The 16,383-nt window shown below is 41.3% G+C and overlaps 1 protein-coding gene across 1 annotated transcript in view; it reads right to left on the reverse strand.

The window, feature by feature from the left end:
- The window catches only part of pard3ba (par-3 family cell polarity regulator beta a), a 199,416-nt gene that overhangs the window by 2,423 nt on the left and 180,610 nt on the right, over positions 1 to 16,383 (reverse strand). Inside the window, exon 23 of the mRNA XM_059328231.1 lies at positions 15,437 to 15,513. Within this exon, the coding sequence (XP_059184214.1) occupies positions 15,437 to 15,513 (77 nt within the window). The remainder of the gene's footprint in view (positions 1 to 15,436; positions 15,514 to 16,383) is intronic.

The raw sequence follows: 16,383 nt of genomic DNA on the forward strand, positions 1-16,383 counted from the left end.
TGACCCTTTCAGAGTGTGTTTTCTGTCCATGAAAGTTAATTCTAACATTCTGTTTGCCAAAAAATGTCTTTTTCAGCATTTTGTTGGGACTCGGGTTGAATTTTAGACCTTCCTTACTAAGCTAGGCTTCAAAACTGTCCATAAACTGATCGGTGATGGAACAATGGCTATGTCCACTTCTTATATACAATCTATGGTGTGAACACAGCCTGGACAACAAATGTTAAAGCTTTCATTAACTGGCAACAGTTCAAATTACTATAGTATATCAATCAGCGACAGAAAAATGGCGGAACAGATTTAGACATTTACTTCCCACCCTTCAACAATGGCTCCCACTGTAGTTATTAAACAGAAGCCTTGAGCTTAGCCGCTCCCTTGTTCTGCCATCGTATCCCCGCATCTCCTGTGTCCAGTCCCTGGAGTCGGGCTCAGCACCTGTTGACTGACCAATTAGAATGACTCACTCACCACAGATTAGGTCGCACACAGCTTGTGCATGTGTGTGTGTGTCTGCGGACTTCCCTTGAGGATATTCGTGGACTGTGGTGATGTGGATTTCTATATGTGTGTGTGTGTGCCACAGATATCAGCAGAGTGTGTTTTCTGTGGGTCTGGGAGGCCCTGACCACCCAAACAGAGCTGGGACAGGATACACAGGTGGTCTCAAGAATGAACAGCACCGGCTTGTCAGTCAGCAGAGCAGGAAAGACCAAGCCGCACACACACACACACACACACACACACACACACACACACACACACACACACACACACAGACGTTCACACATGCGTTGTCAAAGCTTGAGATAAGGTAAGGAAGCATAAAAAGAAAAAAAAAATCTGAGAGGTAGAAAAAGATTAAGATGTGAGGAGACTGAAGCAGATGTGGCGCCAGAAAACAATATATTCCTCCATGTAAAGCGCAGTGAGGGGAAGAAAACGCCAGAGAGAGAAAAAGAGAGGAAGGTCAACCTGCTCATTAATCCAGATTAAATGGTGAAGGCCACCAGGGGAGGCATAGAGGAGTGGAAAGAAAGGATGGAGTGATATAGGAGATAGAGGAGGGGGAACACCTGGGTCCTCCAGCCGACTCAGGGCCACCCAAACACACAGGAACCTCCTCTGGCTCCTCTCCTACCACTCTCCTTATTTCCCCCCTCTGAGAGCTTTAATTTCCACGTCTTTTCCACTTGAATATTCATCTTCCTCCTCTCCTGCGTCACCTCTGCGACCTCTCCCTTTAATATCTGTTCATTACCTCTTTGTGCACTCTGTTATTCAAATGTCTCTCTCCTTTTTTTGCACCTCCTCTTTTCCTTCCAGCACTATTTTTAGCTTCCCCAAGGTAATGATGAGGGTGAGGGCCTAATAAGGAGCAACAATAAATTCAAGTGTGGACTAATCCTTTGACAGCGTGGTGTCCTGTGCACAGGAAAAGAATCCATTACTGAAAAAGCCACCATTGTTTGCTAGAAAAGCACCGGTTTATGGGGTATACGCACCCTCAAATATGTTCTTTGTCCACATTTCTGGATGACTAAGTGATATATGAAGTAGGATACATTCCTGTCGTGCCATGGTGTGGATGACCTTTGACCCCAGCATGACATAGCCAGGAGTTTAAGCTCTGGATGGTTTGTAGGGCGGCCTTTTGTCTCCTCATGTGGGAGTACTTACGTTTCTTCAGGGAGCTAAGTGTCACAGTGACAGTTTAAATTTGTAAGTGAAGCAGGAGGGAAGTGAGTATCTTAAAGGGACAGTACGCATTATTTGTGGGGTATGAGGTATTTATACATAGTCAATGTGTTACCTGCAGTAGATGGGGTCCCTCATAGATTCCCACATAAAGTGTGCATTTATTCATGATTTAACCTTAATTCATAGAATGTAACTAAGTACATTTACTCAAGTACTACACTTAAATACAATTTTCAGGTACTTTACTTCAGTATTTCCACAAATGTAACTTTATACTTCGACTTTACTACATTTTAGAAGGAAAACATTGTGCTTTACTACATGAATAATATCTTTGTGTATTTACAGATTCCACATTAACAACTTTAAAGCACTTTACATAGTTTATAATAATACAAATGTTGGATTATGAAGGTACTTCAAATTTTAACATCTTAATGTACTTTTATGTGGTTTAGTTTATGTCTAATCACTTTAAATTGATCATGTTTTATGTTAAATCTCGACCTGAAAAGTAACTAAAGCTGTCAGCTAAATGTAGTGGAGTAAAAAGTACAATATTTGCCTCAAAATGTAGTGGACTATAAAGTTATGTATGTGGGAATACTTAAGTAAAGTACCAGAAAAGTACAGAACTTGAGTAGCTACATTCAAACCACTGCTATATACTGTTGAGGTGTGATAATTAATATGAATTAATTATACAATATTATTTCTTGTTTTACATGATTTAACCTCAGTTCATAGAATCTAACTAAGTACAAGTGCTGTACTTAAGTACAATTTTCAGGTACTTTACTTGAGTATTTCCACATATGTAACTTTATACTTCTACTTTTCTACATTTTAGGAGAAAATATACTTTTTACTCCACTACATTTAGCTTTTTTCAGGTTAAGATCTACCATTAAAACATGATGCATTTTAAATAATTACACACGTTTTTGAATGCAGGACTTTTATAGTCGTGGAGTCATTCTGCAGGGTGGCATTAGTGCTTTTACTTAAGTACACTGACATATTGTAGCATTTGTGCGTGTGTGTGTGCGGCCCAGCTGCTGGGGGATTAGGGGGTCCACGGGCCTCAGTGACCCACAGAAAGTGCCTCATCTCTGGGTCACACAGCTGGAGGGAAGTGTTTAGTGGGTTTCTTTGGGCATTTTGCTAACCCCAAATGTCCTCAGACCACATAAACAACATTTGAATTTTACATAAATTTGGATTTAATGTAGCAGATCCAAATACAACATTTCAAGTGTGTGTGTATCTCGGTGAGTAAGAGCCAGGGGAGGAGTGCATGGCTGCGTTTGTATATTCCAAGTGTCAGAATGAGTTATTTTGTTTACTTGTTAACTTGCGTAACTTCATCAGAAAGTCATGAAAGAGAAAGAGCCGTGAGAAGGAGAAAGAAATACAAACATGCACTAAAAAAAGGTAAGCAAGTTATCCATTAATGTCCATGATGTGAAAGATGGTGTGTGTTGGTTTATCTTTCTGCCACTACAAATGTAACAAGTGACTCTGTGTGTCCCGGGGACAGGGTGGAAATCTCCTCCGGTTTTGATTTACAAAAAACATGCCAAACATGGCAGATTCCTGCCGAAATAAAACATTGGCTGGCGTCGGTAATGACAATTAAAAAGAGCTCCGCCAGCTCTGCTAATCCAGCTTGAAAAGAGCTTATGACAACAAGAGACATGCAGACAGTAGGTGTGTTTTCATTCAGCTGTCAGGAGAGTTTTACACACACTTTGGAAATGTCAAAATAAAAAATAAATAAATCTAAGAATGCAAATGAGATGTTTTCTTGAGGGGTTTTGAAAGAAAGAAATAGGTTTGAATAAAAGTCAGAAAAAGGAAAATCGAACTTTCAAGGATGGATTAGGACTTGGTAGCTTGTTATTTTTCTCTCTTATTATTTAATATTCTGGTGATATTGTAATACAGCTATTAATAACTTCTATTTACCGCACAGAGACACCGGCATGGGAGTGACTCTGTGCAAAACAATGAAGCTGAACCATTCGTCTGCAAATGCATTCTCAATTTTATTTATCCTGTCATTTTCTTTATGTGCATCTTTTATTTCATTTGAGCAAATGCATGTTATTGGATTCATTTGCTTTTAAATTTGATGCATTCATGATAGAAAGAGACACAAAAAACAGAGAGACTCATATCAATTATGAAAAGGGCAAAACTATGACGTATAGAAACAAAATGACTTCAGAGAGACAAAGCAACTTCAAATACATGCAAAACAACCACAAAGAGACATAACATGACTTTAAACCACCACAAAACAACCACAAAGAGACACAATATGTCTTTAAACTACCACAGAGACAAAATTGACTTTAAATTATCAAAAAAACAACCACAAAGGGGCACAAAATCACATTAAACCACCACAAAACAACGACAAAGAGGCACAAAATCACTTTAAACCACCACAAAGAGGCACAAAATCACTTTAAACCACCACAAAGAGACCCAAAATCACTTTAAACCACCACAAAGAGACCCAAAATCACTTTAAACCATCACAAAACAAAGAGGCACAAAATCTCTTTAAACCACCACAAAGAGGCACAAATCACTTTAAACCACAACAAAACAACCACAAAGACACTCAAAATGTCTTTAAACTACCACAAAGAGACAAAATGACTTTAAATCACCAAAAAACAACCACAAAGAGACAAAAATTACTTTAAATTACAAAAAAACAACAACAACCACAGAGGCACAAAATGACTTGGAATTTACAAGGTTGGATTAGCACTTGGTAGGTTGTTATTTTTCTCTATAATTTTATATTCTGGTGATATTGTAATACAGTTTTTATGACTTCTATTTACCACATTAACTATTCATCTGCAAACGCATTCTCATTTTCATTCACCCTTATACAGCAAATGTATGTTATTGGATTCATTTGCTTTCAAATTTGATGCATTTGTGATTTGAAAAAGGCCTAAAAATGGAGACGGTGTGAAGAAAAAGAAGAGGCAGACAGTAGAGAAGGAGCAGGAGACAGGCAGGGAGACAGATGCAGACACCCGTCTGTCCCTCTGAGGTCTATATAGAGCAGCAGAGCAGGGTGTGATGTGAACCACAGGGACCAACTAGAGTGGAAAGCTGTAATGACACGCCGTGTAATACATCTGACTCACACTTCCAGAACATCAGCACCATATAACCACACTCAACCACCCTGTGAGAGTGTGTGTGGTGAGAGCAAATGACAGGCTGGATATTACATCCATATATAAATATATATGTGTGTGAATGTGTGTTAGGAGTGTATATGATTACAACGGTGAAAGTGTCCATCTGGGACTGTTTGTCATTGAGGTGCAGCTTTCTCCTCCTGACAGTGAAGGATCTGTGTGCATGATGGTAGCATGAGGAACGGGGGGCGGGGGGAACCCTGCACCTGCCCCTAGGAAACGGAAGGAGGAAATTAGCAACCCCCCACCCCCACCCCCGCCTCCCCACTCTCTATTAGACCCCCACCCCGGCCCCTCAAATACCCTCGGTACTAAACAGCTGGAAAACAACCATGTGTTTCTAACGACTTGCACACAAACAGCTATGAATAATATCTTTGTGTATTCACAGATTCCACATTTACAACTTCAAAACTATGTTAGGCCATAAAGTGTGTTCATAATAACACAAAAGTGTCGAAAAGTATTGCACTTTTGAATAGTATATATTGGATTATAAAGGCACTTCAAATCTATAAGATCAAATGTATAAACATGTCTAATCACTTTAAATTGATCATGTTTTAACATAACTTAAGCTGTCAGCTAAATGTAGTGGAGTAAAAAGTACATTTCCCCCCTAAAATGTAGCAGAGTAGAAGTATAAAGTTACATATTTGGAAATACTCAAGTAAAGTACCTGAAAATTGCACTTAAGTACAGAACTTGAGTAAATGTACTTAGTTACATTAAACCACTGCTGTATAGAGGTGTGACAATTAATATGGAATAATTATACATTATTATGACAGAGAATAAAAGCTACAAATGAGGTGGATTCAAAGACAAATATACAGTTTATCAAGTCATGATACAGTTGTATTTAGTTGAATAAAAAAAACTTTGCTAGTGTGTAAAACAGCCTGAAACAGAGGCCTCCTGTGTTCTGTGAGGTAAAATGAATGCTTTTGTCTATGGAGTCTTGTGGAGTCTTTGAAGAAAGCACAGATGGATATAAGTGCTTCAGTTCCCTGTTGTAAAGTGCTGTCTAACTATAAGGCAAAGTGGTGAAAATATTCTAAATATAGTGTACATTTACCATGATGTTGATATTTTTAGGTGGCTAAAATATGTTTAGCTGCTGCATCTGTCCACCAAAGTGCATTGTCTTTCCAAATTGGGTGCCTAATGTACCTCATGCAACCCCATTTAAAATGATGTGGTGATAAGCATAGCAATTGCAATTCTACTGCATATTTATTATCATTTATCCATAACTACTTACCTGCTCTGCTCTCTGTTTAAAGTTTAAGGAAGTATGCATGTATTTGTCTTCCACTGTTCACAAACATGCATTAAGAATAAGTACAAATGATTTAAACATTAAACTGCACTCAGCTAAATTATATTTGCATATCTAATTCATTAATGCGAGAACATACAGATGCAATACAGCTGCATATGTAAGCACATCTGCCAGCTATGTGCTCACCTGTTAGTCAACTGACGAGGACACGCGTTGCATGCAAAATGCATTAATTGCTCTGCAGAAAAAACAGCTGCTGCACTTCACTGCCAAACACTCCCACACACAGACATTCATATGCATGTCCGCACACACTTTCCTGGGTAAAATGTTTAATGCGACGTAATTTGCAGAGTTACCAGCGGCGCTGCAGAGAAAGTAGCTGGAGAAGCTTTCATTTACCCGCTGCAGTGAAACCAGTGTCCACGGCAGATGATAAGTTGTAGCCAGAGCCAAAACATCATCATCAATTATTGTAGAGATTGTTTGTTTAAAAGATGTAATTTGGTATGTTTAGCAAGTTGACACATTCATTAGTGTATGATGCATTCTACACATTCTTCAGATTCATCCTTGTCCTAGCACTGCACACACACGAGTCAGGGTGCTAATGGCGCTGTGCTAGCTGAGTGCTACAGACACAGAGCAGGCCCGGCTGGCTCCGCAGCAGAGGAAACCATTAGCCACTCTGGCCCTGGACGCCCAGGCAGCTCTGCTAATCAAACCAGGCTATGTCAACAACAGCAGTGGAAATTGGCTCTCACCTAGACACACGTGCCTCATCTAAATGGACCCGTGTTTACACTCTCTGCTACTATATACCAGCAATGACAAGGAATGTGTAATGTAGCAGTGGCAGGTAGCAGCGGCTCCGGCTGCAGAGGGAGAGTTGAGAGAGGGGAAGAAATGAGGAGGTGAGGAGAGACGGGAGGCACCAGGGCAAACAGCCTCTATGTTAACTAAGAATAGGTGCTTTTCTCATGAAGCTCATAGGAACATATAATGACTCATTCACCATTTTAGTGATGTCATGCTTCATACGACTATCATTAACGATTTATTGTACAATATTCTGTTTCATACAAAAAATATACATTCTAGGGCCATTAAATGTATGTGCAGCATGTATGGATTAGTAAGCAGGTCTACTGCGCACGAACCACTCGGCCCACAGTGTCAGAAGAGACTCAAAATGACCACAAAGAAAGACGAAATGACTACAACGAGACAAAAAACAACTATGAAGAGACGTAAAACAACAACAAAAAGGGGCAAAACAGCCACAATAAACTCTATTTAATTTGATTCTAATGACTTGCATGACATGTAAGGCATTCTGGGGGCCACTAAGTGCATATATACAGAAAGGGGCCACCCCTGGCTTTCAACTGCAAGTTATCACACAAAAAGACACACACTGACCACTAAGAGGTGAAAAATGACCACAAAGGACATAAAACAACTAGCAAGAGACACAAAAAATAGCAACCAATCCCAAAACAACTACAAGACTTGTATCGACTATGAAAAGGGCAAAACAACCACATAGATACACAAAATGACTTTAAAGTAACACTAAACAACTACAAAGAGACACAAAATGACTTCAAAGAGACACAAAATAACTACAAAGAGATAGACCAAGAGGCACAAAATAGTTACAAAACTACCACAAAGAGACGCAAAACAACAAAAAGACACGAAACAACCACAAAAAGACACAAAATGACTACAAAGGGATGCAAGACAACAACATAAAAACACAAAATAACCACAAAGAGACCCAAAACAACAAAGAGACAAAAAATGACTCTAAAGTACCACAAAACAACTGCAAAGAGACACAAAACAACAACGAAACTAGGCAAAAGAACAATAAAGCCCATATGTCTTTCTCACATGCAGTAGAGCTGATGGGACATATTGTCTTATAATCTGTCCATGACATGCAGTCATTACTTAGGAGGTCAAGGGTCACATTTACCTCTCGGAGAGTACTCCAAGAGGGAGAGTAGTCATGTAATAGAGACGTGCCGGGGAGGCACAGTTACAGTTAATGGCAGAAACAGATGGGAAATGCAGAAACTTTTAGACTCGCCACAACTCATATTTAATTTCTCAGATGCCTGGTAGTTCAGGATAAGTTCAGTGTATGCCCGTTATATTTTGTTCCATTCTGTGCAAAGAAGAGAACATTTGAATTCATGCTGACTCTTGTGTCTCTTCCAGCGAGCTGCCCGTCCATCTGGATTTGCGGACTGCACGTCACGCCGACTTGTACATGACAGTCTTTGTATTTCTCACTGAGCTCACGGAGAGCGCCGAGCCCTCCAAGTCTATATCTTTTGTTTTATTTATAAAGCGATGATTTAATTTTCACATGCACGGACCTGAGAGAGGGACGGAGAGCGAGACGAGATGCAAAGAGACGTAAAGAGAGACATAAACAGAAGCGACACAAGAATGCAGACAGAAAGGATTGAGTGAAAGAATGCAGAGAGCAGAGGAAGAGGAGTTATTGTAAACAGGTAGAGCCACTGGTGCAGCCTCAGATGTGCAGTGTGGCAGAGCTGGCTAAAGCCCTTTCATTTCCTACTGCTGATTCCATTACAGCTTCCTGTCTGAGCACAAACACCGTTAGCTGGACAAACACTGCCACCGGCGGGGCCCCGTTCCTTCATAAAGGGCCCACAAATACGAAAAGGGTCAGAACACCTCTCGGGAAATCAGACAAAATAATCCGCACATTGCATCAGATGCTCTCGGGTTGCTTATTTAACAATGAAAGAGGGGGTCGTGTCACCTTTTAAACCAATCACGAAGGGTCCCGGAAAGATATCAGCAGCTGTTTTGGGGGCAAATGGAGAAAAACTATTTTGAAGCAACACTCTCCAGGACCCGAGAAATTAAATGAGTTACGGAGACAATAACTCTAACTGAGTTTAAAGTGAGTCATTCGACAGCTGGACAGCAGCGGGTGGGGAAACACTTGATCACTTATGAAACTGTGAGAAGCTGAATTGGGTTTTAATAAAGATGGGGTGAGTGCAGCGAAAATATGATTTCTCCGCTGACCTTGAAAAAGCCATTCGGATTCATTGAGAGCTCCGAACTACAGCTCTAACAATATTACCGCTAAAATAATAACAGACCTTTGCAATAGATACAACCACCCGACCGTGCGAGGTGAAACTCTGGGAGCTTATTTCCAGTTGACGAACTCAGACAATGAAGCAGAGTAAATATGAGCATTTTAGAAGGTTTTCATTTTTGATATTCCTCTCATCTTCTCCTATTTATTCATCTATTCTAATAAACAGATTGCCTTCACTCAGAGGGGGGGCCGAGTCATTTATTCTTCTCTATTGCGTGTTGCTAGGTGTGTCCGCTCTGGACATGGCTCATTAGGGCCTGAGCAGACACAGCCTGAGGTGAAAAGGTTCACGTGCTAAGACATGGTGGAGAAAACTAAGTGGCTGGAGCACCGGGAAGTGTGTGCACTTTCCGGGAAGGTCAGATGAAGAGTCCTTAAGGGACCCTTCCCCACATACCGGAGGATACTCAACATGCTGAGGACAATCAAGATGTTGCCCTCGGTTTTTTTAAGGAGGTGCACGGAGTGGCTGATGAGAGCACTGAGCGTTCTGTCACTCCACCAACCTGAGAGGCTGCTTAGAATGACACAAAGATCTTTAGGGCTCCAAAGTGGGATGCACTGACTGATTGACATGGAGCTACACTGAAAAATCCAAATGGGACAGGCAGACCCAGTCAGAACTAAAAAAAAATGTAAAAGATGCAAGCACTGGCAGCTGAATGATCTGCTATGAATTAATGAGCACAAATGTTTTTTTTTCCTGTGCTTCCACACTAACTCTGTTCCACTGGAATATTAGATTAATACATGAGACTGAATGTCAGTTGGACCTTGCCTGACTTTGATCCCAATGATAAGTCTTAATAATTTATAAATACAGGAAGGCAGAAGCTCTGGCAAACAATAAACCATTCTCAATTGGAACCATTCAGGTTTTTGTTTGTAATCCAAATAGTACATATGAATTAGGCTTTGGTTGCACGAAGATAAATTGCCCATGTGGAGAGCAAAAAAAGCAGAACACATTGGCCAAAATCTTGGCTATCGTCTGGTGATGATTTACCTTTTTACCCAGTTTTTTTTTAATCAGCATTCTTACACAGACAAACTATGCAGTCTTTCAACTCCAACTGCATCCTCGTGTCTCAAGTTGCTCATCCTCTGTAAATAGTCTTGCTTTGATCAATTCATTTTTGGTGTGAGTTGTGTGATTAACAACCTCTTTTATGTTGTTGTTTTCTCTTCTTCTTCTACTGTTTACCGACGAATTAGCCTACAGCGATACATTATACTGCCATCTTCTGACCAAAGTATGTTTATGCAGCTTTGTTTATTTAGCTCTAAAAACAGTTCCTACTTTACAAATTTTGCTTCAGAATTCCCTTCAATGGAAACACAGCTAATTACCGAAGCATGGAAGAGGAAGTCTTGGCTTCGATTTTGTTTCTTGCATACACAGGTACCCCAGAAATATCAGCGAGGAGGCTACATCGCCATCACACCGATAGCTGATATGTTCCAAGATTAGGGTCTTGGTTTCTAGGAACCAGCTGGACATGTGAGGACTTTTCCCACACACAAACACACACTGAATCCCTCTCAGTGGGTCATCTCCATTGTCCAGATGTGACAGGAGCTTCATGAGGCCAGTATCTGAGCTCTCTGACTGCACTGGCCATCGGCTGCACATCAATCAGCCAATTATCAGGCCGGGCCAGCACCAAGCCGGCCCCCTAATCCAATCACCTTGGGGGAGTGGGTCAGGGGGTGCTCTGATTGGATAACCCGGGGCTGGGTCGTTGCGCCCGTGACCCGCTGCTTTGAATTGGTAATGACGTTAATATTCTCCATATGGCGGCGTGTGTGCGTGCATTTGTGTGTGTCCCCGAGCAGCGAGGCTGTCTGCAGGCTGAGCTGCACCCCGGCGTTAATGGCCAACGGAGAGGAGGTTAGAGCCAGAGTAGCACTATCACCCTCCCTGGGGCAAAGCTCTCCACGCTGCCACTTCCAGCCCTCTTTCCAAATCCTCTTTCCCAGACTTCAGCTTCTCTTTTTTGGCTGTTGTGCAGTAGCTCTGGGCGCTGAGGTCCGGGCTGAGGTCCACTTACTTTCCCTGCTACTCTAGCATCCGCTCCTTCAGGTCCAAAGAGAAACTCTTGATTTGAGAGGTGGGAATAGCCAGCAGATCTTGCTGTAATAAAATTTCAGGCTGCAGGTGATGAGAAATATTTTCCGATACAATCAAGAGAGTTAGAAGGTAACGTGGCAAACTTGGCCTTGCTGCCATGTTTGAGAAAAATATATATATACAAAGTCATGGAAAAAATTATTAGACCAGCCTTGTTTTCTTCAATTTTCTTAGTTCATTTTAATGCCTGGTACAACTAAAGGTACATTTGTTTGGACAAATGTAATGATAACAAAACAAATAGCTCATAAGAGTAAATTTAAGAGCTGATATCTATCTACATTTTCTATGGTTTTCTTGATAATGATTTAGTTTTTTATCAAGACAACCATGGAGAGTTTGCCACGTTACCTTCTAACTCTCTTTGATTGTATCGTAAAATATTCCTCATCACCTGCAGCCTGATTCTGTTCCTTAAATCCAAGTTTCTGCATGTTTAATAGAGCATCCTTGTGTGGTTTCATTAGGAGGGCGATAACGTGCATGGACATATTGACACTTAGCAACATAACAGTGGAAGTGAAAGATTTAAACGTCTGCCTGAGCGCCTCGCTTCGATTTCATCCCCATCCCTCTGACTCATATCTCTGCTCCACTCTCTCTCCATTTGCTCCCATCTGTGAGGTGCTTTGCTACATCTCCTGTACCATCCACGCACACACACACACACACTCACCTCCTTCACTCCCACCCCTCCAGCTGCAGCCCCAGCCGGCTCCACACAAAGGCAGGCCAAATGTATGCTAATGAGAGCCAGGCCAATGGTGGAGCCGCACTCATTTTGAGAGGAAATGGCTTTCAATAATGGCGGCCCCCGGGGGGATTTTGCACAAAGTTCAGCTCCACTTTGAAAAATGCATTCAATTCACTGCTGTGTCTGCTCTCTCTTCTCCTCCTGTTTTTCCCCCTCAATGAAAAAAAAAAAAGAGAAATATTCCCGGAATATATTTGCGTCGCCTCTGTATTTATGCTGGGGGGAGTCGGAGTCGGAGGAGGTTTTGGGGACTCGGGAGTCGTGATTTAGCTTTACAGAAACATCAGAAACAGGAACACAAACATGTGAGTTTGAATAGTGTTCTAGACTCTTTCTGGCACTTTCTCCTCTGCTCCTGCTTTTGCTCTTCTGCTGAGGCGAATGTCCCCAGAAGCACGTTAACTGTACCATATGCATTTCAAACGGATAATATCCTATGGGTCCCGGGTCTAAAAATACTTCAAAGAGGAGATAAACAACAGTTAAATAACAATGAGAACATTTCTTGAGGTAATGAACATTATTTGAACCTGACTTCTTATCTTCAGCAGAGAATATGATGGCTGCTACTACTTCATTACTCAGATAGAAAACATTTCAGCTGTCACTGTATGTAATGAGTGTAGTTTTATTGTTTGGAATCATTTTTTTAATCTATCCGCCGGCAGACCTGGATGGTTATTAGTGTTAATAAAAGTTTATTAATATGCTGGAGACATAACAAAGAGCTGCAACTAATGATTGTTTTTATTATCCATTGATCTGCAGATTGCTTTTTCAAGTAATCCTTTTATAATGGGAGAGGGCATTGAGAAAAATGCCAGTCATGATTGTAGGTCTTCAAATTGTTTAGTCTGGCCAACAATATATAATTCAAAGGTTGAATTTATAAAGCTATTACCCCTTTGAGAGCCACAGGATCTCCAGCCATCTGGGCCAACATTACTGTCTTTAAGAGGCTGTAGCCAGCTCGGTTTTAAAGTGAGACTGAAAATATTGGGATCTTATGAAACTAGACGACCAAGACAACTTGTTGGGAAAGAAGCTAAATAATGCTCCGGAGTAAGGCTACATTTTGGCAAGACAATAACAGCCATGGACACTTTCTCATGCAATATAAATGTATTTTCGCCTATTCTTAAAATGGTTTATTTAAATATTTCTGCATAACTGGGTCCCTAATTAGTCTCAGAATTGTATATATTGGATATGACTGGAAACACAAGACTCTTGTGGATTCAATTAATTCAATTTTCTTGAGGAGACACTTGACCTCACTGGAAAAAATGGCCAAAAAAAGAGACCTGGGGCATTTGGGGGATGTATGGCTTTCCCTGGTATAGTGACAATAATAATAACTCCTTACTTTCCACAATAGAAGTCTAGTCTCAAATGTCAAAAGCTTTTGATACCGATCACCCAAGTTCTTCTTGATCTTTGGGGTGTCTAACTGTGGTATTTTGGGGAGATTTTTAACAATTTTTTAATCAATTTTTGAGTGATACAAATTGGTTAAAAGACCATCATATAGTGTCACGGAATCCCACATCGGCTGACTTGCTGCAAATCAAAATTTCACATTAACTACTACTATAAATGATCATGTTATGTTTCAATTAATTAAGTGGTGTAAAACTAGAGTCTAACTTCTTATCTTTCAAACTGGATATGGCTTTAACCGTGTACATTGGGCTTGGGCTTACCAGAGCTGGCACAATGGGGGCTGCTGAATGCTGATTTTTTTGGGGGGAAATGGGATGTTTCTGGTTAAGCCAAATAACCTCGACTGTACTTCCGTCCTTCACAATAAAATACAGTTCAGTAAAAATACAGATGTCATTTTTAAGATGGTCGCCTAATCCTTCTTCCTGCTTTCTCTAATCAGTTACTTTTGCATTGTAATTAAACATGATTATCTTTATGTAACGTTGGTGGATCTTTGAAACAGTTACTATACTCCTGTCATAATATTCTGAGCCGTTAAACACACTAAACTTTTCACATTTGAACAGATTTAGACTAAAAAAGAAAACACACAGTGCTGACCTGCATCCTAACCTTTCAGATGATGTACACATCTACTACTGACCTTCTATCTCCCCCTAAAAAGAAAAAAATGGGTCTCAAAGCAGCAAATGCTCACAGTTGAGATGCCAGAACAGAGAATGTTTGCTCAGATTATGTAATTCCACTTCGATTAATCATTTCAGTACTAAATGCTTTTATATCTGCCAGTCTGAATGGCTGCGTTGCGTTTCCATTTCCCGGACTTGCTTTGATATTATTAGGAAGAAAGTTTGGATAAGTGGGTGGCATAGCTTCATATACTTTGTATCAAAGTATAGATTGAGCTGCCAAAGGTCAGGCACATCTCCCTTGGCGTGTCTGTCTCCATTTGGGTTTGTCTCCACAGTTACAGTTGGCTAATCTCTCTGTCCCGTCATCTCCCTCCTCCTCTCTTCTTCTTCTTCTCTCCCACATTCTCGGTGTGTCTCGTCCCCCCTGAGCCAGCGCTGATGTCTGCGCTCCCTGGTGCCTGTCATATCAGGCGGGGCAATAACCCGTGAAATGACTGTTCTCTTTTTCTCACTCTCCTCCTCTCCATCCCGGTGTCCCCTCTTTTCCTCATTCTCCTCCTCTCGCTTTCCTCGCACCACGCCACTCCACGCTCCACTTAGCTGTTGGGGCCCGCCAAACCTCACAGAGATGCTCGCCGTGCACGTATACGCACTCTGTATGATGCACGCGTTCTGTAGCACTGCTGGGGAATGTGGAGAGGTGTGTGTGTATACATATGTGCCTAATTTGACATGAGAACCTTTATACAAATATAAAGGAACATGTGCAGTTCCATTAAACCCACACTAGAGGTTATACATTCTTCATAAGAGCAAACCATCCTCTGTGTGTGTGTGTGTGTGTGTGTGTGTGTGTGATCCCCCTGCCTGTGCCCTGCTCTCTGGAGAGCTGAACACTCCTATTCCTGGGATGAGTAGACACTCCCAAGGCAAACACTCCAGATTTAATTATAAGCTCCAAAGAGGATTAGTCTGTGCTGTGTGTGTGTGTGTGTGTGTGTGTGTGTGTGTGTGTGAGTGATGGAGACACAAAGGGAGGGAGTGGCAAGAAGTTATCCCCTCATTTCCTGCATTGAGGAATACACACAGAGTGGTCTCACCTGGGCTGTGTGGGGTACTGTCGGTCGATCTCCTCGTAGCGGTGCGCGGGGCGGGACTCGGCTCCTCTGGGTGCCACCTGTGAGGAGACGCAGGACAAGGAGTGTTAGCATGTTGAACAGTGTCGGGGTAACGAGAAACGTAAGGCGTAATTAGTTATTAGGGGCGTCCCGGTGGCTCACGCTGGTAGAGCGTGTTACATTAAGGCTGAGTCCTTCCTGCGGCGGACCCGGGTTCGAATCCGGCCTGAGGTCCCTTTGCCGCATGTCCTCCCCTCTGTCTCCCCCTTTCTATCTATCACTTTCAATAAAGCAAAAACACCAAAAAAATAATCTTTAAAAAAAAAAAAGAAAGATAAACAATAGTAACGTAGTATCAATTTTGTTGTAATCTACTTACTTGATTCCTATGGTCTATGTCTAGTACCATCAGGTTGAATGCACTTATTGTAAGTCGCTTTGGACAAAATCGTCTGCTAAATGACATGTAATGTAATGTAATTTGTTACTATGTTAAGGCCATTTTCGTTAATCTTGATCATTGACGTTAGTCTCTCACACACATGCACGGGGATTGTTTTTTCCCGTAACTTCCATGGCTCACGTCACCTTTGTAACTACTTGGCCTGTTTGATGATCCAGCCCTGCAAAAGGTGGACTCTCACCCAGGGTTTGTGTCCCGTGTGAAAACAAAAGAAAATTACTATTTACGTAACTTTCAGTTTTTACGTGACTCCCGTTTTTGTTTCGGAACTTACACGGCTCACTTTACCCTAGTAACTATTCACTCCCGGCATTTACATACATTTATTTACTGTTTAAACTGTCTTTTTAAACACCTAACCAGGAAGTGTTTTGCCCTAAACCTAGATCAGTGGTTTTGTGGCCTAAATTCACCAAAACTGCAGCCTTTTTACAACCCCAAACCGTACATGTATGTGTAATGACGT

The sequence above is a fragment of the Centropristis striata genome, chromosome 24 (assembly GCF_030273125.1).
Source record: "Centropristis striata isolate RG_2023a ecotype Rhode Island chromosome 24, C.striata_1.0, whole genome shotgun sequence".
Lineage (NCBI taxonomy): Eukaryota > Metazoa > Chordata > Actinopteri > Perciformes > Serranidae > Centropristis > Centropristis striata.